Source organism: Orcinus orca, chromosome 6 (genome assembly GCF_937001465.1).
Source record: "Orcinus orca chromosome 6, mOrcOrc1.1, whole genome shotgun sequence".
NCBI classification, from domain to species: domain Eukaryota; kingdom Metazoa; phylum Chordata; class Mammalia; order Artiodactyla; family Delphinidae; genus Orcinus; species Orcinus orca.
The window spans coordinates 37,905,467-37,931,360 of NC_064564.1; the positions used below are offsets into that span (position 1 = coordinate 37,905,467).

Here is a 25,894-nt window from a genome sequence, read left to right on the forward strand (position 1 = left end):
CGAGAAGGTGAAAGCAGTCTCAAATGAATCAGAGCTGGGAACCTTGCTTTTAGCTCCTATCCGAAAAGGGGAAAACGAGGAAGAGACAGTGTGGCCAGGCAGGAAATGGAGACCAAAGGAGTGTGAAGTACGGGCACCAGGTTAACAGTCAAGGTTCAAGATGGTACCTTATCTCCATGCCCACTTGTCTTCCTCTCTCTCCCCCTCCCATGAAGCACAGGTCATCATGTCCATTTGACCACAAAGTTACTTAGAATGGAGGGGCAGAGCACCAAGTATACCTCCTTCAGGAAGCCGAGTCATTCCAAGTTTTGAAAATACCAAAGAATTTCTCACTGGATATAAGTTTTATTTTTTTAATTCCCTTAAACTTTTCTGTTGTTTTTCAGGATTGCCTTTTAGCCAATGAAAATAGATCTGATGCAGGAATCAGTAAACCATAAATGTATTACTCACATTGATGAAAATCTTAAAAGTCGTATTTTTAGAAGAGATTTATTTCAGAATCTACAGTGGATTTGGGACTCCCCCCAAACTCCCAGTGACATTTCTCACACTTTCTTCTAACACCTTTAGTCTTGGACACCACCACCGACACACGGGGTGATGGTATGTACTTGAAGAAGGGGGGAAACATACGAGTCCCTACAGAGAATGCAAGACACATGGAGATAAATTATAAAATTTTATTGGTTTGTTAAAAAAAAATGAATGAATTCAGCAAGTACATTTATGGTCTATCCACATTGTTAAAACAGCACTTAAAAATAAAATAAAAATGATTATCCATTATTTACAGGAAACATGAAAAAAATGACTTTAAGACCTGGAACATTATGGGGAAAAAAACAGGGCATGAGAATGATTCACAAGCTGCCTATATGGATTACAGCAAATGGATCGGAACACGACATGAGGATTTGTCGTTCTCTGGAGTCTCTTGCTATTTTTTTCCTTTTTGTCTTTTCAGCTTCACTGAGGTATAATCAACAAAGAAAACTGTAAGATATTGAAAGTGTACAGTGTGATGATTTGACATATGTATACACTGTGAATAGAATCTCTTGCTATTTTATATTTGTTTACAGAAGCTCCATTCATAAATAGACTGTCTTAAAATAAAGGTGGTGAAAATCTCTGTTCTTTTCTTTGCCTTTCACACACTTATTTTTCTGTGAAAACTAAGACTCCTGACAAAGCCAATGTCAACCCATCTTGGGTGCTCACTAATGCCCAGCCCAAGGCTCCAAGCCACATTAGCCTGAATTAAACTCAGGGTGATTTCTCTGTCAAAATCAGATGGCTGGAAGGTCCCTTTGTTCCTGAAGACCAAAACAAGGAAATGGGCTAACTTGAGACGAAAACTGCCTTCTGTAACAACCGTTTTCATGTCACTTTCTGGATTGGGAACTGTTAACTTAACTCAGCCTGGCAGCACCCTGCAGAAAATTACATCCTTGCCCTGTCCAGCAGGGTCCTTAACCTTCCCAGGTGCCCTTGAATAAACCTGACATGGTTTGCAGGTGCTGTAGGTGTATGAACACAACAGAACACACTTAATAGAACGGCTACCTCTGTCCTAGTTTCCTGGGAGTCCAGTCTGCTGAGTGGCAGAACCCCAAGGGGTCCGCCGACCTTGACCACACAGGAACGGCACAGCACACGTGGCTGCATGCAGCCACCCTGTGAAGACCCTGGATTTTATGGAATCTGTCTGTTACCTAGAGTCTGGACAAAAGAAGATGAAATGAGCTTCTATTGTAGTGGGAGGAAATTAGATGAAAACAAAGGGAGGAGTTCTAGACAGAAAACAATAGAGCAGGTGAAAGCGGAAATCATCCACTCTCGGGTGGAGGGAGAGAAGAGTTAGTATCAGTCCCGGTTACTGCTTTGATTCCATTTTGCAATGGGGAAAAAAAAAAAAATTGGTGTGTGCAAAGCAACCAATAAAGCAAATAAAAATAAACTCTCAGTTTGTCATGGAGTCAATTTGGAGTGTTAGAGAGAGAGAAAAGAGCCAAGGTTTTTAAGACAATCAAGAAAAAAATAAAGAGGAGAGGAAAAGCAGGAGCGCCTCCATCATGCTGGCCCTCACTCCTGGCAGTGACCTGAATTCCTGCCTGTACTCCTTGAGCTGTTTACTCCTACAGCTGCTGAATCCTGATGGCCTCTGCTCTGTCTGAGGGGGAGCTGCAAGCCTCAACCACTCTGGGTGTGATTCAGGATTACCTGAAGGACTTGGAGCTAAAAGCAAAGCTCTGGGTTCTGCATTGCGGGCTTGGAGCTGGGATTGTTCACGTCTCATCTCTGCTCCTTACTCTTGGAAAGAAGACTCCGTGGGTCAAAATGAAACCAGTCCCTGCTGGAGACCAGGAGGGAAAATCCTTGAATCCGACTGTCTCTAAAGTACGTGGGGATTCACTTCGCCTGTTGAGAGATGGACCTCCTTTGGCCTCAGACTGATGTATCACATGATGACAGTGGGAGTTTCTTCATCTTTCTCAGTTGCCTCGGAGGGTCTCAGTGGGACCCGATTCAAGATACAGGACCTGAACCACGCCTCTTGAAGATGACACACCTGTTTTTCTTTTACCAATGGCCCTATCGGTATGTTAAGGACATCCATGAAATGGGGCCATGTGCTTTCCCACCTGAACCTGGCTGCCCCTGAGAGGGCCAAGCGACATGAACACCGGTGAAAAGAAAGTCGTGTCAGACAAAACAGGAAGTAGGACTCACTAGGTGCTTCTGGCCACGTGGAAGTGGGGCCCACTGGGGGATTGGGGGAAAGCATTGCTACAAGAGAGTTCCAGGCAGGGTGAGAGAGCCAAGGTCCCAGCTAGCGAAGCTATAAGACAGCCCCAAATTAAGTGACATGCTGCAGATCCCTGGGTTGCTAAACTCAAGGGTACTAAAGCGCTCGACGGCGGTGCCAGGAAGTGTGTTAGCGAAGGTAAGATAGTGGGATACGTTAAGAGAACAATGATCTTGCTTTAAGACCAAAGTAACAAACTGGCAGCCCACAGACATGTTTTGTTGGCCTACATAATGTTTTAAAAATAACTAAGCCAACTTTTTAAAAATAGGGACATTTCAGATAAAATGTCCAGGTTTCAAGTTTCTCTTAAAGAGTCAGAAGGTTTGGAAATTTGGGCCTATCCTTGGGAGGCACGAGTTGGCTGGGTCTAGGTGACAGCTGCCCCACTGGAGCGGAGGGTGTTCACTTATCCGGCTCACGTTGTTCATTTAGGGTACCTGCCTCGAACTGAAATGCCACAGCCTTGTTGGAGGGTGACAGACTTGATTCAGCAAAACTGCCGCCTTTCCTTCTGTAATGCTGAAAAAATGCACAATACGTGCCTTTAGGAAGCTCGAAAAAGATTCCTTATAGGGGACATCAAAAGCAAAGGATGACAGAGGTGGTCTGGAGTATAGAAATGAGAAGCTGGGTTGCTGATTGAGGTCTTCAGGGATTAAAAAAAAAATGAAAAGAACACAAGACCATACGAAACCATTTTCCAATAGCCTGATGGTTTCATCGTTCCCTAGGAGATGTCAACTGCTTGTTGATAGATTCAATTGCCTTATCTGTCCACTTTTCTCCATTTTAAAACAAAAATCTACCCTGCAATTCTTTTAGCTGCTGAGGGCAAATACTCTTTTTTTTTTTTTTTTTTTTTTTAGGGTCTGGGATACTTCTAAAATAGTCCTTAAACTGTTCACTGCCTTTTTATAGCTCCACGGAATAACATAAAAGCTTTAAAAAAAATTGTACCAAATGGCCGATATTTAAGAACCCTTGCCGTCCCGACAGCCTCTGCTTGGCTCTCAGTTTGAATTTCATTTTTCTTTCAGGGGGCAGGATTTCTACAATTAGCTGGCCTTTTTGTAAATCAACACTTTGGGGAAAGATCAAAATCTAAGTAGTGACAGGAACAGTCATTCAACAGTGAGCAAGAAAATGGGAATTCAGAGAATATTGAGACCTCCCCATACGCAGGGTCAGCTGCCCTCACACTCAAATATCGTTTTGGAAAGACAACTTCTGAGAACAGCAGCCTGTTTATGCTTTGGAGAAACCGCCCTTCTTTCAGGAGTGGGTATAGAATAGCCAAGTCAAATGCTGTAATCCATAGGACTCCGTGAAATGTCTGCATCAAGCAATAACATACTTAGTGGCTAATGTAAAAGATAGAGTATAAAATATTCATCACGCATAACCTTTTTATATCAAGCAGTGCCTAAATGGATCCTGGTTTATTGAGATTAATGCCTTGGTTACACAGGATTCAAAACAATGTTTCCAAACACGCTGGACTAGTTAAAAAAACTATAAAACCTTAAAGCTGAACTGCAAAACTTTAGTAACCATCTCCCCTCCAAAAAAGGCTTTTTGAAAACGTCAGTAAGTTTCCAGTTCAGCTGTGGCATCTATATGCAGACGCTCACAGTCAGAGCCAATTGTGTTTTCAAACAAAATGCTCCAGGCCTGGCTCTGAAGTTCCCCTAACAAGAAAGGTGTGAAGCGGGTCAGGGGCAGCCAAACCTCACTTCAGGACAGGGATCCTGCCTGCTGCACACTAAGCAAAGCGTACAAAGGCCACCGTGAAGGCCAAGTGCGTGAGACAGTTGTCCACATAAGACTAAGAGATGCAGGATTCTGTAGCTCTAAGGCTGCCCTTGCAGCATTGAAGCTGGACATTATAAAGCACATATTCATTAGCGACCTGCCACCTCTGTGCTGCTGGGGTCAGGAAGAACCGTCCAGCCCAGGAAAACCCAGCAGAGTGTAGTACGTTGTAGGGGGACTAGGCTTCTTAGAATATAGTCTCCTGCTCACAGCAGGCCAGCCATTCTGCTCACAGGCCTTTTCAGAGTAGAAAAGCTGCACTTCTGTCATGGGAACAGCATGAGATGCTGCGGCCTTCTTACTCGGCAAACTTCTAAAAAGCAGGTGGATCACAGAGGTCAAATAAAAGGACATATGCACCATATGCATATATTTCACTCTTTTTCTGGAACTGACTATGACTAACTGAAATCCACAGCCCCTGACCAAATAGCTTTTTCTTTTCTTTTTTTTTTTTTTTTTTCCTGGTGATAAACTTTAAGGAAATCGTTACTGTTGACTGCGTGGCTCTGGACCTCATGACCAGTGAAGGAAAGAACCTCTCAGGGATACCCCCGAGTCCCCACAGCGATGGTGGATATGCCCTTAACTCTTTTAGTCACTGCATTCTAGGTGGGAAAGTGAAACTTTTTGAATTCAGTACTGATTAAACAACAGCAGAAAACAATGCTAAAATTCATGTTAAATGGAGATTAGACTGTTTAGTGTGTACTTACACCTGTCCCTAAATTTAGATTTTTTTTAAACTTTACAGTTCACCTTTAATAAACAGAAACATTGAAAATCAATACATTTCCAGTATGGTCAAACAGCACACCTTTCCAAAGAGAAGCACAATCCAATGGCATTTCATTTCCATTTTGTATTTGAACGATTGTGAGAACAAAAGAGAAGCATTAATTTAAGATGTTATCTTGACTTTCTTAGCTGCCTGTGAGCTGTCTCTGCATTGGTGTCCCCCATTCACAGCTCACAGCACCTGCAGGCTTCGTGCAGTATCTCCTGCAAACACCACCCACATCTACCAGAAAACCCCAGATCAGTGGCACTTCCCGGGAGAAGCCAATGCCAGCCCCAAGAGTCCAGCTTACAAGGCAGCATCAACCAACAAGCACCACAGCCCCCTTCTCTGTCTTTTCCTTTATTTCAGCTACCCATCCAGTGGGATCTTATGAAACAAAACAAAACCTAAAAGAAACACAAAATAAAACATAAGTCATGCTCAAAAGAAAAATCAATGGAAATTAACATGCAAGTACAGTCACTATTAAAAGAACATAATAAATAAAAATCAAAATTAAGACACAACATGGAATATGCTTGAAAACATAAATACAATATAATTACAAAACAGAAATCAGGAGAAAATGGGAGTCTCGTTACCGAGCAACTTAGTTTTAAACTTAAGACCGATTTTACGTGGCACATGAAACACAGGAAAGAAATGCAGAGGATTTCTGCACATGGTTCCACCCACAACTGTATCAGATGTTAACATCTTAATTTAAGGAGGAGAAATCTGTGCACAACATAAGATGACTCCTGAATAATTTTTATATATAGGGAAAAAAATAAAATTCAACAACAAATATCTACCCAAATTCTCATTTTCTTTTCCCGCCTATAAAACCAAGTTATTTCTAAAATAACTGATTAATTACTCAGCCATATCAGAGAACTGGCTGGCTTTAACCAGTACAATATTGAGCCCACATGAAGATTTAGATTCTTTTTCAGAAATCCTACTATTAAATAATTAACCGCCTATATTTAAGTACCATACCATACCTATGGCACATATATATAATCTATTACATAGCATATGGTATACAACATGAAGTATATTGTATGTATATACGTTACTTACACAATATAAGACATATAGTGTCTAGTACATATAATATATAAAACATATATAATACTTAACATCAATTCATTCTACAAACATTTACTGAGAACTGACCAAATAGTAGACACTGTAATGCATGGTACAAAAATAAAGAAAATGGATTCCTTGACTTCAAATACTTCATTGGCCACAGATGGAGAAAGATGAGGGAATAACTTACACAACAGGTAAAAGCTAATCTACTTTCTGTGGGGCTGTCTTCTAAGCTCTTTGCCAAATCAGCCCTTTTAATGTCACTATAACCCTAGGAGATAGGTTCTATTATTGCACTCTCTTTACTGGTGAGAAAACTGAGGCCCAGAGAGTGAAGCAGCTTGCTCAAGGTTAGACAGCTAGTGTGTGATGGAGCCCAGGTTCTGACCCAGGCGCTCGGATGCTATAGCTACCCTGCCATGACCTTATGTGGAGGGACAAACTCTCTGTGAGCTTGCCTATGAAAACCCAGCAGGAACAGGGAAGGGTCTATCACATAGAATTCTGTGGGTAATGTGCATGAAGCTTCATCAGATTCCTAAGTGACAAAATAGATGACATCATAGTAGAGACCCCCAAGATATTTCCAAGACGTTTTAAAGTTCAGCTTTGGAAGACACTTCTAAACCCTACCCTCCAGACTCTCGATCTTCCTCAACCTGGTGTTTGGTCTGCCAAGTGCTGGTGTCATCTGCCTCCAGAGCTGTCATTACCATCACTAATCTGTATCATCATTTACTACAACACTAAAAGAGTCCACGGAGCTTAATTCCCATGGCATTTCTCTCTCCCGCCCCTCCAAGTCTCAGGAAAATAACTGGGGACAGAGGCCAAACATCGTTTATGGATTTAATCTCCCACAAAGCACTGAGAATTTAGGAAGTACACAGTGGGCACATAGCTCGAGCATACTAAATGAACTAACCAAACACCTGAGCTATCCTTTCAGGTTTTAAGAGGGTGGATCTCAAATTCCTTCCCACTGAAACAAGTGGATTAATTTGAGGATGCCAAGTTTGCCAAAACAGGAAACACTTGGTGATACAAATAGAAGACATCACCCCCAAACGAAATGATTTGTTGATTCAATATACCAGTTTCTCTGCACATGCAATTCTGAAGGGTTTATTTGATGAAAATAACAGAACAGATTAAACTGCTAATGAAAATCTTATTTCCACTGGGGTTATGGTACAGGAACTTGAAAAGTGTACTGATGTCAGAGTGTTTAATCGGAGCCAGGCCGCTCTTCCTTTGCTTCTATTTGACACTTTCTTCTGTCATGAACTTCCCCAACCTCCACTACAGGCTCTTTTAATTATTCCAGCTGGGAGACACAATTTGCTTGGCTAAATGCAAGCTCTCTCGGACTGCCATCCACTCAGGCTGCAACAGCATCTTCCCCATCTAGGCTGATGTCGTGTCGCTCTTTAACCTTCTTCTGCTTTGCCTTTGTACCCTTCTCAGAGACACACATCTCAGCTCCACACACCCATGCAAGAAAAGCAAGTGAAGCCACCCTAAAAACACACTCGATGACTTTCTTGAAAAGCCAACTTGTTACAATGATAAGCAACATGCAGTGTCTCTGTTCAAAGCATCACTTATACCACCCCTCACCTCAAGGAAGGCACGTCAGCCTCCTCTCCATACCCTTGATTTTCACATACTGTTGATACACTTAAGATACGCCACCATCTCATGAAAAATTAGTTTGATTTAAAGACTTGACTATTTATAAGGAAATGCATCCAATGCTTCATGTTTCCAAGGAGTTGACAGTAAAATTCAATTAGGGCCCCAATTTACCTACCGGGATCTTATGACTTATGCCCTCTCATGTTATAAGAAACTCACAAAAGGGGCCACAAAATGATATAAAACAATAGATAATTATTTTCTCCTAGTGAGGGGGAAAGTTTTTAGACCACAACAAATGGCTGAACATCTTGTGGGTTTAGCAGCCAAATGAGCTGTCTAGCTTCTGAGCCTGAAATATAGATATTTTGACAATGTGACATTATGAAGCGTTTGCAGAATTCCGATGGTGTACGGTAGTTATCGTGACAACAGCTCCTTTATCAAAAACAACTCTAGAGAAACTCTGCCACCACTGCTTACACTTAGTTGAGCTAAATAAGAACAAGGATAAAGCAGGTGCTGAATGAGAAATGTGATGTAAAGTTGAAAGCAGAGAAGAAAAACCCGGATGTGTCTCTGCTATTTGCTGATTCCGGATCTGCTCATTGACCTCTCCAAAGGGAAGGACTGGGGGGGCTGAAGGTCAGTGAAGCACTGTGCTTTCTTTGCCATTGGCTTCCGGCTCATTTAGATTTCTTTACATTCAAACGTGCACACATTTTCCTCCTATTACTCAGAAGCAATCAGCCATAAAATGGCAAGGATCTGCAGTACATTTAAATTAACAGCAATTTATCTGGAGCAAAAAGGAAAACTGCTGAGTCGAAAGGATGCAAAGGGAGCGGAAGAAAGATGCAGCTGCAATCTAAAAAAGCAAATTTTATCACATTTGTCTTTGGAGAAGTAGAAAACGGCCAGCTTGGTGTCTGCAAGGCACGGTGCCACTTTGGAGACAGGATGGCGGCTAGGGTGCCAGGATAGCAGCTCACCTTCATTGGAAAGCAAAGCAAAGCAAATGTCCCCAGAGCCTTCTGGAAAATGTTTACCAGGTAAAAATCAGAGAATATACTCCTGTGTTCTCATAGTATTAGGTACCTAGGAAATGGTGGGGGCAAAAGGTTTCCTTCACGATGTTAGACTTGAGCCAGGTGCAATTCCGTTTTATTTCAGCACCTGGGCTTAAACCCCGATTGTCCTAACTTGACATCTGTGGAACATTTAATATCTGTTGGTTGTTGCATCAACTAGCCCTTGCTGTCATGCTTTTTCAATTTTATTTTATAGGTGACTCAGCCCGAATGGCTGTTGTGATATGTCCAAGGTCACCCAGGAACACAGTGAGAGCTGATATCTAAACCTCTGGATGGTCAGTCCATCTTTTAAAATGGTATCACCAACACCTGTGGCGGAAATTTCCCAATAGGTAAGTTTAGGTCCTGGTACTTTCTTCTCTGCACTCATTCCAAAAGTTGCTTGACCATTCTTCAAACACCCCTTTTGCTTCCTAAGGATGTTCCTTTTGTCTACACACCATCACGCCTCCTAAGATCTCCTTCCACCAAGCAAGCCTTCACCATTCTTGAGGATCCATTGTAAAAGCCGTCTCCTACGAGAATTTAGTTCACCCCCTCTTAACTTCTCTGGCATTCTCTGCCATTCATTCACATGTTCTTCTTTTGTACTTTTGCTAAACTCATATTTCTTTTCTGTTTACTTTCCTGCATCCCAGACTTTAAGCACAGGAGGGCAGAGAGAGCACGTCTCCACATCTTCTATGCCTTACGCTGCCTCGCATGCTACCAAGGACAGAATGCATTTTAAGTTTTAGTATAGTAATATCTAAACTCTGAGTTTTATTGGAGAACTTTGATGGACTTGATAACAGAACCAAAATGGAAGAGAGGAGAGGAGACAATACAATGTAGGGTCCACTGCTTCTCATTGGTAACTGGGTTAATCAAATCACTTCAAACTTCCAAATCACACATTTGGTCAGAAGTGTACTGAAGCTTGCAGAGTTAGACACAAGAACACCCAGTGAGTTCCTCCTGAAGCATTTTAAGCTCCTGGGGAAAAAGGGCTAGACTTAGTTCATTCTAATTCTCACAACGATCAAAATTATGGGGTGTGGGAATGGAGAAAAGGAAGCTGTTGTCCATTTGTTAGCTGGAGGCAAAAAACTAAAGCAAATGGCTGAGGGTAGTCAGCATAGCTTTTAAAGCTCTGGTTTGACTTTGCAAAATGAAGTTTAGTTATGAGCTGAAAATTAAAGCAGGAAACACAAAGTTCTTGGCAAAGCTCGAATATGTAAGGAAAGCAAAAGCCACTGCACAATTAAAATTCAATGATTCTAAGGAGGATGTGATCTGATCAGCAGGGCCTTATGAAAAGTGGCCTGGTGAAAAGTGTCCAAGGCCACAAGCACTACCATGAGAGGGACTTCACATAGGATGGGGAGTTTATCCAAAGACCCAGGCCATTGCCGTTATCTGGGGAATCACCTAAAAGTGCTGTAGGCAGAATAGGGAAAAAAAAGATAGAGCTTGTGGTTTCAGGGGCATTAAAATACTCAGAAGGCTTTCACTACAACCACAGTGAGAAACCCAAATCAATCTATTGTTCTCCTGTGGGGTGTGTCTTGCTTTCTGGCTTATGACAATAAACATATATTGCAAAATATATAGGGTAGCTCTTTGTAAGGTGAAATGATATCTTCTTAAAGACACTGCTTCATGATTCTCAGACCAGACACTCACCAATGACTCAAACATTCAGTGCATAAGCATGGCATTATCAATTTCATTATAGAAGACCATGTACTTGCTGCTGTCACAAATATAAATTTGTGTCTAGATTTGTTTTTGCCAAAATACTCCAGACAGTGATTCTTCTTAGTACCTGAAGCCAGAGTACTACAGTCTAGTGTCCAAACAGGAAACAAATGACATAAAACCTATTGCTCAATTAACCTATAACTATAGAAACCAGCAAGAACCTCAAATACAGACAAAGGAAGTTGCTCAGCTCTGCTCAGTTGTGGGTGAAACCACTGCCCACAGACCAAAATGGATCTGGAAATAAATTTCTAGAAAAGTAAATAATGCATAACAGAAGCAAGAGAAAAGAAGTGGACATGGGTCAGCCAGAGCCTGTCTGATGGTGATGATGGTGGTGGTGGTGATGATGATGATGGTGGTGGTAATGATGATGGAGGTGGTAATAATGATGGTGGTGATGAGGGAGGTGGTGATAATGATGGTGGTAATGATGATGGAGGTGGTGATAATGATGGTGGTAATGATGATGGAGGTGGTGGTGGTGATGGTGGTGGTGATGATGGTGGTAATGATGATGGAGGTGGTGATAAAGATGGTGGTAATGATGATGGAGGTGGTGGTGGTGATGGTAGTGATGGTGGTGGTGATGATGGTGGTGATGATGATAATGGAGGTGGTGATGGTGGTGGTGATGATGATGACAGTGGTAATGATGATGAGGGTGGTGATGAAGATAGTGACAATAATGAAGATGAAAGTAGGAGATGGAAGAAGGAAGAGCAGGAGGAGGAGGAGGAGGACTTAAGGAAAAGCATTGCTATTGATACACTTGGGAGCATGTAAAGAGGGTAACCCCAGTTATTGGAAAGTGAACATGGAGATAATAAGGTCTCAGAGCAGTACCACAAATCCATGTCCAAGTTTAAGCTGATCCTTCAAAGAAGAGAGTAGGTAAAAATAAAATTTGTCCCGGAGCACCGCTTTTTCATTAGGCACTCCAAGCCACACTTCAGAAACAGAGTTTGAAGATTATTAATACTTAGGATGCTTGCTAAGGAAGCAACTATTGGGGTGTCTTTGGAGTGCCCAGTGTCTCTGCTTATTATTGCAAAGTTGAAAAGTCAGACCCACTAACGGTTCCAGTAAAGCAAAGGAAGGTCTAACAAATTACCTTCACCTGAATAGAGGTACCTCATAAATCTCATCTCCATTTAAATTAGCAAAGTGCACAAGATAATGAAACCTCAGCTAAGCACCAAGTATTCCAGGAGGCAAAACAAAGAGAAGTGGAGTTGATAATCCCCATGAACTAACAACAATAAACATGAATTATCCAAATTTGCCTGAGAACCGGCTCAGAAACAAAGGCCTTTGTGCTGTCTGGCAGTGGACATCTTGGGAGGTGGGGTGCCATCCGATGATCTGGTGCAGACAAGGTGAAACTGCCAGAGGCCACGTCCTGAGGACTTACCTGTGGCTCTTCAAGGAGTCTAGTTTATGCGGCTGCTCCCCCACTCTGCAACGGTTCCCTCTCTCATGTGTTGCTGCTGCATCACTCCCTCCTCACTGCCCAACCCCGCAGGCAATGACATTACCTCCAGCTGCCCTGGTTCCTGCCCCCAGACCACAGCTCTGCCTCCATGGCTGCTGGAGGCACACACAGCAAGCTGCCTGCCTTCAAAGATCCTTCTCTGGCCTCCGCCTTTTATCCAGAGAAGTGGATGTGCCCAAATTCAGAAACAGGAGATGATCACGGGGCGGGAAGGAGGTCCTCCACCCAAACGTGCCCTTTTTCTCTGGTACCTTTTCTCCAGGACACCATTAGCAGAAGGACTTCCATCATCTCAGATGTTATCTCACTAGATTGAGAAATAAAATGTGCCTCTGCTCCACAGCATCTGAGATGTGATGGGGAATTTTGGGTCTGGAAGGTGGTTCACCTGCCCTTGGTGAGCCTATGTGGGACATTACCTGACACTTCTCTTGTAGGTAAAAGTTAAAAGTCCCAGATCAGACCCTTCAGAAGTGAATCCAACTCAAATTCCAGTGGTCATCTCTTACCCTAGCAAGGTTTATAAGGTAATATCCCAGAACTGCTCATCAGTCTAAAAGAGTACCAGCCCATTCCCGCCACCAAGAACAGGATCTATGCTCCAAAAGTGTTTTTCCATCAGGTAGAACCCACAGGATTCTGGTGCCACAGCCAATGGTCTGCACGCTCCTTATGAATAGTAGGTGACTCATTTCAAAAAGCCTCAATAAAATGAAGGTCACACTCTATTCTCGATAGGAAACTTGAAAAGTGCAAAGTCAATCCCAGAGTCACAGCCTTATATGCATTCAGACTTAGGCAGCCAGCAGAAGCCCTGACATGACTTAAATTAACCCCGAAGTTCTGGAAGTCTCCACTGTTGTGACATTTTTATTTGCTCAAAGAGTTCATTTTGGAAGAAGTCCATCCCACCTCACTACCCTGACTAACCCTGCAGCAATGCCTTACGGCAGCTGGACATATGCCAACCTCAGAGTTGGCATGGCAACACCCCTATCTGAGAGATGGAGAGATCCTCTCGATGCCTTGATTATTTCATGTGGTAACACAGAAAGTCCCTTCATATTTCTTTGGTTCAGGTACAACTCACACATGGAGAAAACTCTGAATTTTAAAGAGAATGCATTTTTACACACACCAGATTTCAGTTTATTTTCCTTTTTAAATAAAGTATGCATGGCATACATGGCATACCAAATATAATAGCTTGGTTAAGAATTATAGCAACCATGCCAAGAAGCAACTAGAACCAAGACACTGGAAAAAACAATGTATTCTTGGTTTTTTTTCTTTTAATGAAAATTTAGTATAGCCAAACATCTGACATTATTTTAAGGAATGTTTTCCATACCTTAAGGAAGTTCTTTGCTGAGTCAAAGTGATTAAAAGGGAAAGGCTATTTACCTTGTAACTCTACACATATTCTTAGTTCAAAACAGAAATCACCGTCTACGTAAGCACAAGAGGCATTCAAAGAAAGACATGTGAGGGACAAACACATCGCCTTATGCGAAAGCTGTAACAATTTTAAAATGTCACATAGACGAAAGGACAGAGTATAATTACATGGGCATAGTAGGAATGATTGGAGTATAAGTTTTTTCTTTCATTCTTCATAATTATGGCCCTTTACCATCCATCGTTTAACTATTCAAGACCCTAGAACTTTACTCACAAGCTACCACTGGAATTAGAATATTAATTGCCTCAACTGCCCATTCTAGAACAGAGATGAAATAAATCTAATATATTGTGATGACTAGAGTTGATATGAGTACCTAATACTCCCCATGCCATTTACAGTTTCCTCAGCTCAAGACAGTTGCTAGAATTATGACATTTAGACAAAGTGCCAAGCCTTAGAAATTCCAAACTGTCCCACTGATTAACAAAACACAGTTGGAATAACCTCTCTCCTGACCTTGGTCCACCTTCATTGAGCCCATTTAGGACTTTGTAGTAAATGCTCACTATGACTTTGAACCAATTAATGACTATATCCTTAAAGCTCTCAAGATTGGAAGATACCTTCACAAATGCTTGCCTGGTTCCAGGCTGTGTAACCAAGTGTCTTTCACTTTCATCTCCCAATTTTCCATCTTCCTGATTTGTTTTTCTGGGCTGTCAAAATGACTTTTTGGGGATATATATTCTCTCTCTCTTTTTCTCTCTCCTTCTCTCATGTCTTATTGTCTCTGCATCTCTGGGTCCTTCTCTCATTTTCTCCTGTGGACTGGGAAGAACTGTGGCATATGTTGACATCACTATATTTGTTTCTCGAGTGGAACTTATGTTCTAAATTCCAATATGATATGGTTTCCTCTTTAAAAATCCTCATATAGATTCTACTTTATTGGAAGTTATCTTGCCATTGTGCTGCTGTGGTTGTTTTGTTTTGTTTTACTCTGATAAAACACTGGGGGCAAAGAACATTAAAGCTAAGTACCAATCAGAAATGAAGATACACCATTTCTGAAAATAGTACTAAATAATGTAAGCAAGATAAATATGGCAATTTATAAAAATCTGGTTTCCCTACACCTTTTCAAGTATATATGAGTCACAGTTAACACACTTCTTTTGGGAAGGGGGCTATCATTTGCTTACTGTGAAATGAAAAGGAAGGTTAGCACTTCCATTTTACGGATGAAAACAAAGGCAGAAGGGGGCTAAGTGATCATATTTCGTTTAAGTATATGATTTTTAATGAATTACAGTTGATTTACAATATTGTATTAGTTTCAGGTGTACAGCAAAGTGATTCAGTTATACATATGTGTGTATACATATATATATATTCTTTTTAAATTCTTTTCCATTATAGGTTATTATAAGGTATTAAATATGGTTCCCCGTGCTATACAGTAAATCCTTATTGTAAGTATATGTTTCATTCACTAGTCACACAGTAATAAGCCACCTTCCATCGTGATAACAGGATACCAAAATGTTTTTTTAAATTATCTTGTGTAATTCAGCCTAGCGCTTTAGGACAAAAAATTCTCCAGCTTCCTATCCAAAGTAAGGACCTCTGTCATCCACCAAGAAACAAATGCCTCAGGAACCAAGGGGACTTTAAAGTAGATGAACCCTTGCTCCACCCACCACTGGGGTGTTGCTGGGATGCCCTTGTGCTACTCACTAGAATAATCCTGCCTCAGTGCTTTCCAGATTTCCAGTCACAGTCACGAGCAGGACACTCTAACCCTGCATACAGTCAATTCAACAGCCACTGCAAACAACTGCTTTCAACTGCATTTTCAGTCACAGGTCCAGATAAATTCTTTGTTATGAGCTATAAAGTAAAAACTCCCAGAAGGGAACTTTGCCCAAAACTTCCATCTTCACACTCCTGCAAAAGGGTGGTCCTCTCAGTTAGAAGCCCTGGGATTGCTGGAGGAGGGCTGTGCCGAACCATAGCTACCAGAGCCAATGGGCTGGCCAAGGGTCCTCTCCCACCAGTCTCAGGAGGTAAGATGCTTTTTGATGCCAAAATGGTGGCCACTGGTTGGTGATATCACTGAGTCTGAAGACTGGCCAGTGCCAGGGATTCAGGGATTTCACACCCATGGTGGAAGACATCTGAGAACCATTCCATGGCTTCAGTTCACTTCCAGAACCACAAAACAAATTTGCAAAAGGATTTTGCCTTCATCCACAGTTCTAGGAGTCTACAGTTCCACAACGGAGGAATACACATAGATAAAAAATATGAAACCTCACCTTGATAGATTTTCAGCTTGCCCTTGTCCTAGACACCTGCACCAGCTGCTCCAAGGCCAGGAGACAGCCTCCAGACACACGTCCTCTAGATCCAGGTTTGCCTCTGAGACGTCGCTCGTTTCCTCCCATCTAACACCTTCCAGCAGTAGCTAAATGAACCAAACCCTAACTAAATTTAACTGGCTAATTGCACCTAAATTACAGTCACAAAGTCCCTTCAGAAGATTCAGTCAATTTCTTGAGGGAGAAAGTAAATGTTTTACTATATAATTATAAACTTAATTAACATAAAATAAATTAATTAGGGACGTGTGCTCATAATGAACACCACAGTTTAGCTGTTTATTTTTTTGTTTTGTTTTTTCTTTTTTTTTTAAACATCTTTATTGGAGTATAATTGCTTTACAATGTTGTGTTAGTTTCCGCTGTATAACAAAGCGAATTAGCTATACGAATACATATATTCCCGTATCTCCTCCCTCTTGCATCTCCCTCCCACCCTCCCTATCCCACCTCTCTAGGTGGTCACAAAGCACTGAGGTTTAGCTGCTTAGTGCTGTATTTTCCAGGGGAAGCTAAACCTGGAGAAGAGGGCTAACTTGTGCTTTAACTAATTCCATCTCACCTCTCCCAGCCTCAACTGAACTGTTTAGATTTCTGGTTTATACTCAGTAGCGCAGCATCTAAAATCCTACAGATTTCACATGGAGAGAGTTTCTGTGCTAATCTCTAGGAAAAAGAAGAATTCCCATCCTAAACCATCATAGCTCCAATAATTCCTAGCTGGCAGTTTGCTGAAATAACAGATGATTATACAAAGCAAGAGTTCTCTGTCCCAAAGTACAATGACAAAAACTCACCTAGAGCCAAAATAACCATCTGCCACAGATTGTTCCACATGGTTTGTTTGCTTGTTTGTTTTTTAATTCCGAGAAAGAATTCAAAAATCGTTTTGGCAAAGAAAGATGATTTCACAAAAATGACCCAGTTTCCAACCTGTATTGCCTGAACTATTGTCCTAAATTTTTTTTTTATCTGACTTAGGAGAGGAAGAGGCTGAGAAGAGGACCCTTGAGGATGATCTTGATGGTGCAGAGTAAGTTTCTGGTAAGTGAAAAAAGTCTTGTTCTAATTTTCAAAAGTGGCCGTAATTTCTAGGAACTCCAGCCTGCATCTCTCATACTTGTTTTCCCCCTTGATTGCAGTGAAGATGGAGAATAGCTGCTATGCAAAATCTGACCCACGGGAAGGTAGGAGAAAGAGTGGTTGAGAGTAAGGGTCTGAAGCTAGAACACACAATGATGGTGCGACCTTGGGAAGGCTGTCTCAGTGTCATCTGTGAAATGGAGCTAATGATAGTATTTAATTTGGGGCTCCTGCAGATTAAATAAGCTAATACATACATAGCAAGTGCTTAAAACAGGGTCTGGCATCTAATACACGTTCAGTAAGTATTACCTATTTCTGCACTGTAGCTCTTAGCTTTTGTCCCTTCGAAACAGCTAATGTTGTATGTTCAAAAAGAGTTGCGAATGTTTACTAATACAGACCTAATTTGTTGGACATTCTGGTCAATACATGCACCAAACGGAGAAGACAATTCAGGGTTGATATCGTGAATAAAAAGAATCCTCGTGTTTTAGATAAGAAATGATCTATGTTGTCACAGAATCAGAGAACTTAGTGAAGAATGGAAACTAAGAGACCCTGCAGCCCACGCACCCCAGACAGTCTACCCCTTTCATCTCAAGGACACAGAGCTGACAAAGGGCAAACTCAGGGCCCTGTGGTGCTGGCTACAGACTCAGAGCTGGAACAAAATGTCAACATGGTGAGAGCCTCTCTCTTTTGGTGGAAGCCAAAGACAGAAATGGAACCAGTTGATTTTTATTTGAAAATAAATGTCCCAGTGGATCTGGTCTGGGAGTTCTGAATGCGTTTCTGCTAAATTACCTATTTACTTTATTTTATTTTTACTGAAACATTAAATTGATTTCCACGTGGAGGGGAAGTGGAACCCAGTCACTGTGTTCAGCTATCACAGAATCACCCATGACTGGTTATACAGGGGTTATCAAATGTTTTCTGGGAAGAGCCAAATAGTAAATATTTTCAACTCTGTGGGATATATAGTCTCTGTCACAGTTAGTGTGTCATTCTACCACTGTAGCATAAAGGCAGACACACAATATGTGAGGGAATGAGTTGGCTTTGTTCCAATAAAACTTTATTTATAAAAACAGAGGGCAGGTTGCATTTAGCCCATAGGCCATAGTCTGCCGATCTTTGATTAATGCAACCACCTGCCTGATAGTGTTTTTACCTTATTTCCTCTACTCTTTGCTACCTTAAGCTTCCTCCTTAAATGAATGTTCATACTGTTTCAATATTCTTACCACGATATGATCGATATGCAGTAGAATCTAATTTATGGCATACTAGAAAGAAAAGCCAGCATGAATTTATGAAAGCTCTAAATTATGAAATATGTTTAAAGAAATGCAGCTTTATTACTTTCGTATACATATAGGAATCGAAATTAAGCCAATAAAGCATTTCCAGCATGTTTTGGCAAGTAGGGGGTAATTCAGCCTTACCCAAAAGTAACGAAGAACTTAAAATTACATAATTCATCAACTGTTTTCATGAGATTTCTTCTAAAGGGCTTTAAAGGTTTGTTCCCTAAGACAGTGGAATTTGATTCCTACCACCCCATCTTATTTCCACTATTAAACTATTAATTGATTTGGTGATTCCTCTGTTCACAGAAGATGCCCAAATACTCCACCAAGCCAATTTCTCACTAAATTCATGATCTGAGTCAGCCAGAGTTTTTGAACTATCAGAAAAACTGCACAAATTGTAATCCTATGACAGCATAGACTCGTACCGTCTTTTGAAACAGCTTTACTGCTCTTTCTCCGAGTGCTTCTATCTGACCTTTGGCAGATATCATGGGTTGGCTATGCAAAATCCATCCACAAACCCCTTTTCCCTTGTCTCCCTCTACTTTTTGAGGGAGAAAAGCCAATATAATTGATTTCTCAGTCTCCCTTGAAGCTAAGGGTGGGCATGGGCCACGATCCTGGTCATTGAGGTACAGCTAGAAGTCCAGGGGCGGGGGTCCTCTCTTCTGGAATTAAAAGGCCAAATCTCACTGCCCTCTTCCTTCTTTCTACTTGGGGTGTAGATTTGAAACCTGGAGGCAACACAGCCATCTTGAGACCACAAGGTCATGAACATGAGGAAAAGGTCTACCTGCTAAGGATAGGAGAAAGGAAAGGCAGAAAGAGCCAGGGTCCCTGAAGACACCATTAAGCCACCATACAAGCTTTGGATCCAGGAATTCTGGCTGTGTGAAACAAATAAACTTCTGTCTAAGTGGTTGCTTGTTTTTGCTTGCAATTCTAAATGACACAATTCAAGGAAGCTTTGGGCTTTTTTCGTTATTCTCAGGGGTAGGGAGAGGGAAAGAGGGAAAGGTGGAGGGAAAGAATGACTCTAAACTAAAGAGCGCTACCTACAACCAGAGAGAAGTAATCAGCTTTCAAGTGACACTGTGGCATCTGTGTGACACCTGGAACTCTCCTCAATGACCCATGTTACAATAATGCGGGGCTGAGTGGGGAGACAGGACAGAAATGCCCTAGGGACAGCCACCCTGGGGCCCCAGAGAGCCAGGGAGTGGGGGAGCAAAACCTCCCCCATGCCTCTGAAAGGGTCACAGAAGAGACCCCGAGAGAAGAATGCTGCCCTCAGTTACATGATCAAGGAGACAAAAGAAATGTGGGGCAGGGGAGGGGGGTCCAGGAAACAGAAGATAAGTAATTTTCCCAATCTCCAACAAACAATAAAACACAGCTATATCCAACCTCAACGCATACTGCATTGTACTGTTTCGGTTTGGTTTTCGTTTTCACTGTGCCGTTTTGTTAGCCCATCTGAATTGCCTTTGTAACCTGTTAACTCTCTCTCCCAAACAGGAAAGTAAAGAGTCCTAAAGAGCCTTTGCCCTCGTCCCATAAATAAATGTACCAATGGCAAAGGACACGGAAGCCCCCATTTTGAGGTGATGCCTCATTCTCATTACTAGTCAATTTCTCCCAAATCTTCTTTCTTGTAGTTGGGTGTTTTCATAGATACAATGTCCTCTGGTAATACTGTCAAATGCTGAAGGTGAGGGTTAAAATATTCCTGGATGTAGCCCCAGGCAGATGCAAACATTAACACCTGAGACCACCAAGCCTCCCTCCTTGCCAAACTTGCATCTCTGGACATGAAAAGAAGGCAGGTTGAGCTTGTGTGGAGTCAAACAGGTTATCTGAAACCACCCCCTCTGTGTTCCACATCAGGGACTGGCATGGATTTTCTGAAAAGGGCCAGGTAGCAAAGATTCCCAGCTGCACTGTCTACATGGTCTCCCTCTGAGGCAACCACTCCACTCTGCTGTTTTAGTGCAAAAGTAGCCATTGACAATGACACACGGATGTGGCCATACTCCAGTAAAACTTTATTCACAGAAACAGATTTGGCCCACAAGTGTTCTGTAGTTGTTTCTGTAATCCACACAGTAGGAGGGTTAGCTGTCCTCCCTCCCTCTGAAATAGAAGAGCATGGAAATTCTTTCACGTTAAAATATCTCAACCTGTGTAATATAAGCTTACCTATATGCTGTACCCCAAGTGTCTTCTGGAAAAATTCAAAATCTCGTTTCATAAAATTATCATCTGTGTTTGTGACTGGAGAAACGAATGCCTCAGGGCAGGCAAATGGTCCTGAAGCAGTGCGGCGTCAGTGGGACACAGCTGGGAGAAGATTCCTGGCCGCACTCACCATCCCCAACTTCACCATATGAAAAATGCTGCCTCTCAATTAGTAGCGCAGAAATAGTAGTACTTTCATTATGACTCACGCTTTGCAATTTAGGTCATGCCTACGGCAATCAATAAAACCCTCCACTTAGATTCTCCACGGCTAATTTGATCCCCCCTCCACCCGCCCTAAACCAGGAGATTTTTTTTTTTTTTTAGTTGTTTTCAATTAAGCCAATTTGTCACAGACACCTCTGTTCTCGATAGGGCATTTTCAACCCAAATTTCTCTTTTGTTTTGAAAATAGCAAAGTGGGTGAAATGCATGTGCCAGTGTTAGGCTCAAACCACTACAATGTGTGCAAGGAGTGACTGAAAATAGAGAAGAGACCTCAGTAATCTCACACACACACACACACACACACACACACACACACACAGTTGCCTTCCTTTACTGTCTCATTGTGTGTGTTCTGTACACACCCTTGAGTGAGTGTAGACCCTGATGGTGGTGCTGACGGTGATGACAGATGTACTTTATTAAGCATCGCTACATAATAGACACAGTGGGAACCACTTCCCACGTGTCATCTCAAATCCTCATGACAGCTCTGCTCTCCCTGTTTACAGAAGAGGAAATCGAGGCTTAGGGGACTTATATAACGTCTATTCTACAGGAAGGCTATGAAACACTGAGGTCAAAAGATAGCTCAGAGTTTAAATCTCCACCTTACTAATGTGTGACGTTGAGCAACTTTCTTAACCTTGGGCAAGGCTAGGTGTTCTCATTTGTAAATGGTGATAATTACATCTTCCTTAAGACTGTGTTGAAAGAACCAGATGAGATGATATCTATAAGCTCCTAGATGGATGCCTTAGCACATGCATTAGCCTGAACCAGATGAAAAGGCCTCTGTTTAACCACTGTCTTAGCCTAGGAAAGTGATAATTTCATATGGCTCAAACTGATGATGGCTCAGCAAAGGGTAGTATTGTTATTATTGTTCCAGAATGATAGCAGGTAGCCAAGAAGGGATTTTAATCTGAATGTGACTGATGGTAAAGGCCAGTCCTTTTTTGCTAACTTAGTGACCTTTACAGAAATACAATGATATTTCTTATGGAGGATTCTCTTGATAAATGGAAACTGACATCAGGGAGCTGGTAAATGACAAGAACAACATGAGTATTTTTTTATTTTACTAACAGCATTTTATGAACAGGACAAAGTCCATTTCATAATCAGCTTGGTATATCCAAAACTTGTTTGAAGTATATTAACCAAATGTCAGTTGAATAAAAATGTGAACTATCTCTCTCCTTTAATGTATGAAGGGTCATGATCTACTGAAAATTGGGATTTGCCTCATTAAACAGTTATAATTAACTCTGCTCATAATATTCCACAGTGGAATTGCTGCTGTAGTTGATTAAAACTAGGAGGATAATTCAGCAGCATTCGATGAAAGAACAATCAGGTTTTCTCTTTCATATTCCATGATGGCAACTAGGATTAAAAATAACTTTCTCGGGCTTCCCTGGTGGCGCAGTGGTTGAGAGTCCACCTGCCTATGCAGGGGACACGGGTTTGTGCCCCGGTCCGGGAAGATCCCACATGCTGCGGAGCGGCTGGGCCCGTGAGCCATGGCCGCTGAGCCTGCGCATCCGGAGCCTGTGCTCTGCAACGGGAGAGGCCACAACAGTGAGAGGCCCGCGTACCGCAAAAAAAAAAAAAAAAAAAACTTTCTCTTCCCAGGATGCGGAATCTTAGGGTAAAGAGACTTCCCCTCAAATGCCTGTCTGCTCATGGACAGGCTTCAAAGAAATAACGTCCCATCTGAAACTAAACCATTTCTTGTTGTTTTACCATGTTCCCAGTGGCTACATATGTTGAAAGAGTCCAGACATTTTTCAAGCTTGAGCTGCTTTTTTAGACAACATCTTTCAAACCCAGAGATAACTATAAAAAACCTTTTTCCCTAAAATATGAGATTCTAATCTCCAGGGTGTTGCCTCATAAGACTGTAAAATCCAATCAGAAAGAGGAATTTCTCCACTTGCTTTTTTTCTAAATAAATGACAAAACATCATTCTTCGGGTAATGAATAGAGAGGAAATACCACAGTCAAGAAAACATTTGAAAGTATTTGCATAGTATTTTGACTGGAAACCACATGTGTTCTCCAGAAGTTTTCAGGGTGTCTACCCCTGAGGTGTCCACAGTCAGAAAAACTCTCTGGAGAGAAACGTTTAAAAATAACTGTTATCACTGTTGGTTCTGCGCACCTTTGAGTCTGCATGGAACCAAGGATTGCTTTGGAATGTTGCAGAGAGAATGGTCAGTTATTTGGCTCTTTTCGTTTGTTTGGTTTTTGGCTGATGGAGACATAAGCAACTATAAGTAAATATTAGGGCAAAAGCAGTTAACTCTAAGTATTAATCTAGATATTCTGGTCAGAGTCCTCAAATAATGAGATGATCAAAGGGAACACATCTCCTGGAGGGAGAGGGGTCATAGGCCAGGCCCCCTTTCATCTCCCGGTCACCATTTTGATGTTGGGTTGTGCAACCATCAACGTCCCCTTCGTAAGTACCAAGAGAGCATCACACTTGCTCCATTCAGCAGAAGAGGTAAGGTGCTCACATTTCTCTAACAGTAGTCAGTCACAGAGCCTCTGTTCTAAAAAGCTCAACTAAGCCAATGAATGCTAAAGTAAATAAACAGAATATATGACTCTACTAGGCAAATCCCTAGGGGACAATGTTACATTTGAAAGGAAAGAGCCAATGAAAATATGACACAGAAATAACTGAAGAGGAGACACATCGATTGATAAAACCACATTACAGCCAGGGTTCATTTTAGTAATAGTAATTGCCTCATCGGTGCAGATCGGCAATCATAAGAGGGGTTTCTCTCTGAATTCCCTAGTTTCTATCTTGAACTAAATTAGTCTTTCAACCCCCTGAAACTGTACTGTAGATTCCCCTTCATATATCCACCACACATACCCACACTGCCTCCAACACCCGCACTGGCTCCACACTCAAAACCCCATCTCCCTGCACCATATCCACCCCAACCTTTCAGGATGGATGCATGGGATGGTTTTCAAAACTCTAAAAAAGACTAGCTGACATAGCAAATACCATCCTTGAGTGACCTTGAGAATATTGATCAAGCCCTGTTTCTCTGTTACAAGGTAGGGAAGTGAAACAGTCTTCTAAATCATTAATGGATTCCTTTTCTGTTCTTCTATTCAAGTCCCCTGTCCCTCACCCAAGCCAGGAATCTTCATCCTTACATCTTGGTGGGAAACAGTAAAATTTCTCTTGTCAACATGTTCGAGAAGAAAGTTCAATTTTCTCTCACCACTACTTAAAACAGCCAAGGAAAAATTGATCCACAATCAACTGCCTTGGAAAGATGTATTATTTTTTGCTCCTTTTGTGGGACTGATGGTTAAGCCTCCCTTAGAAATTTATTAAGAAGGTAACAGCAAAGAAGAGAATGATTTTTAAGTAAAAGTTTGCTTGACTTCATTTTTCTAGCTAAAAGTTTTCTCTGATAGAATATTGAGATCGGCATATAGACCATTTAGATTACAGACTGAGAGTATGTCTATGCACTGGGGAGAAACCCATATTTAAAATGCAATGCAACTGTATTACCTGGAAAAAATAGAATGTCACATCCACTACATCCACTGCCACCCTAGTACACAAGCTATTTATTATGTATCCCTAATATACAAGCTATTTTGTTAACCAACCACCTATCAAGACCCTGGGAAGAGAGTAGCAAGAGCTGTTATGGGTAGGAAGATAGAATAGGGGTCAGAAAGTTTAGGGTTAAGATGAGCTTGACTGATAATCTCTGTAGCCAGAGGGCAAGAAAGGGCACAGAGCAGGGGGTGAAGAGAGAAGACAGAGGCTTTGGAGGGGTGTGTAGTGGAATGTCTGCAGGTGCAAGAAAGCCCTCCTGGATTTAAGACTGCCACTAACGCCAAGCTGACCTTGGCAAGTTCAAGGGTCACTGAGGGCCTCAGTTTCCCCAAGGAAGCTGAACTAGCGGCCTCGGACCCACATTTCCAGGTCAAACACCCAGAGGTTCTATGATGCAAACTTGTCTTTCTTTGGTATCCCTAGACCAAACCCTGAGTGTCAGCTCTGGGCTCTCAAGGTCTGGCATGGATACAGTTAATTCAGTTCACCTCACCGGGGCCTCTGGCTACTCCCCAAGAGCTCAGCAATTTCACAATCTGCTCGGTCGAAGCTCGTTCGCCTAGTGGTCACTTCTTCAGGCCACACCTGAGGACAGGCAGCAGCTTCTTTTGGGCAGGTCCCCGAGAGCCTCTCTGCTTCTTCTCTCCCCTTCTCGTCGCAAAGGAGAGGCAGACACCTCAGCTCCGGCCATGTCAGAACCGAAACGTTCTTCAACTCGCTTGGAGCTGGGCCTCTGGGCCCTGCCGCTCCTGGCCATCCCCTCACAGCCACCACAAAGGCCTTGGCAACAATTTCTCAATGGCCTTTTCTCCAGCCTCTTCCAGTTGACCAAGCTGAGGCCTTTGGTGTTGGTGAGCACAGCCTACTTCTAAATGCCTCTACTCCCTTGATTCCTCTAATACCATTTTCAGGCCTCTCTAGCCTCCATCTGGCCATCTCTTCCCCACCCCCTCCACAGTTTTATGGTCCCCAAGGCTCCCTGTTCCTCATTCTCTGGCAGCTCTCCTACAGCTATGCCTTCCCAATCCAGGTGTCTGGTCTGTGTTCTCTGGTCTGTTTCTCCCTGCTGAGAAACAGACACCTGTTCTGGAAGGACCTCAGCCCTACCCTCAACTCATGGTAGCTCCCAAGGCTGATGAAGCCCCTCTCCTAC

At 42.1% G+C, this 25,894-nt stretch overlaps 1 protein-coding gene across 12 annotated transcripts in view; it reads right to left on the reverse strand.

Annotated features, from left to right (window-relative positions):
* Positions 1-25,894, reverse strand: part of NTRK2 (neurotrophic receptor tyrosine kinase 2) — a 384,042-nt gene that overhangs the window by 225,085 nt on the left and 133,063 nt on the right. For 2 of the 12 annotated variants that reach the window (XM_004285361.4, XM_049711811.1), the window contains one exon: positions 667-5,818. The exons of the other annotated variants lie outside the window; for them this stretch is intronic. In XM_004285361.4, coding sequence (XP_004285409.2) covers positions 5,781-5,818 — 38 coding nt within the window. In that variant the 3' untranslated portion in view covers positions 667-5,780. Of the gene's footprint in view, positions 1-666; positions 5,819-25,894 lie in introns of those variants that run through there. 12 annotated transcript variants of the gene reach the window in all.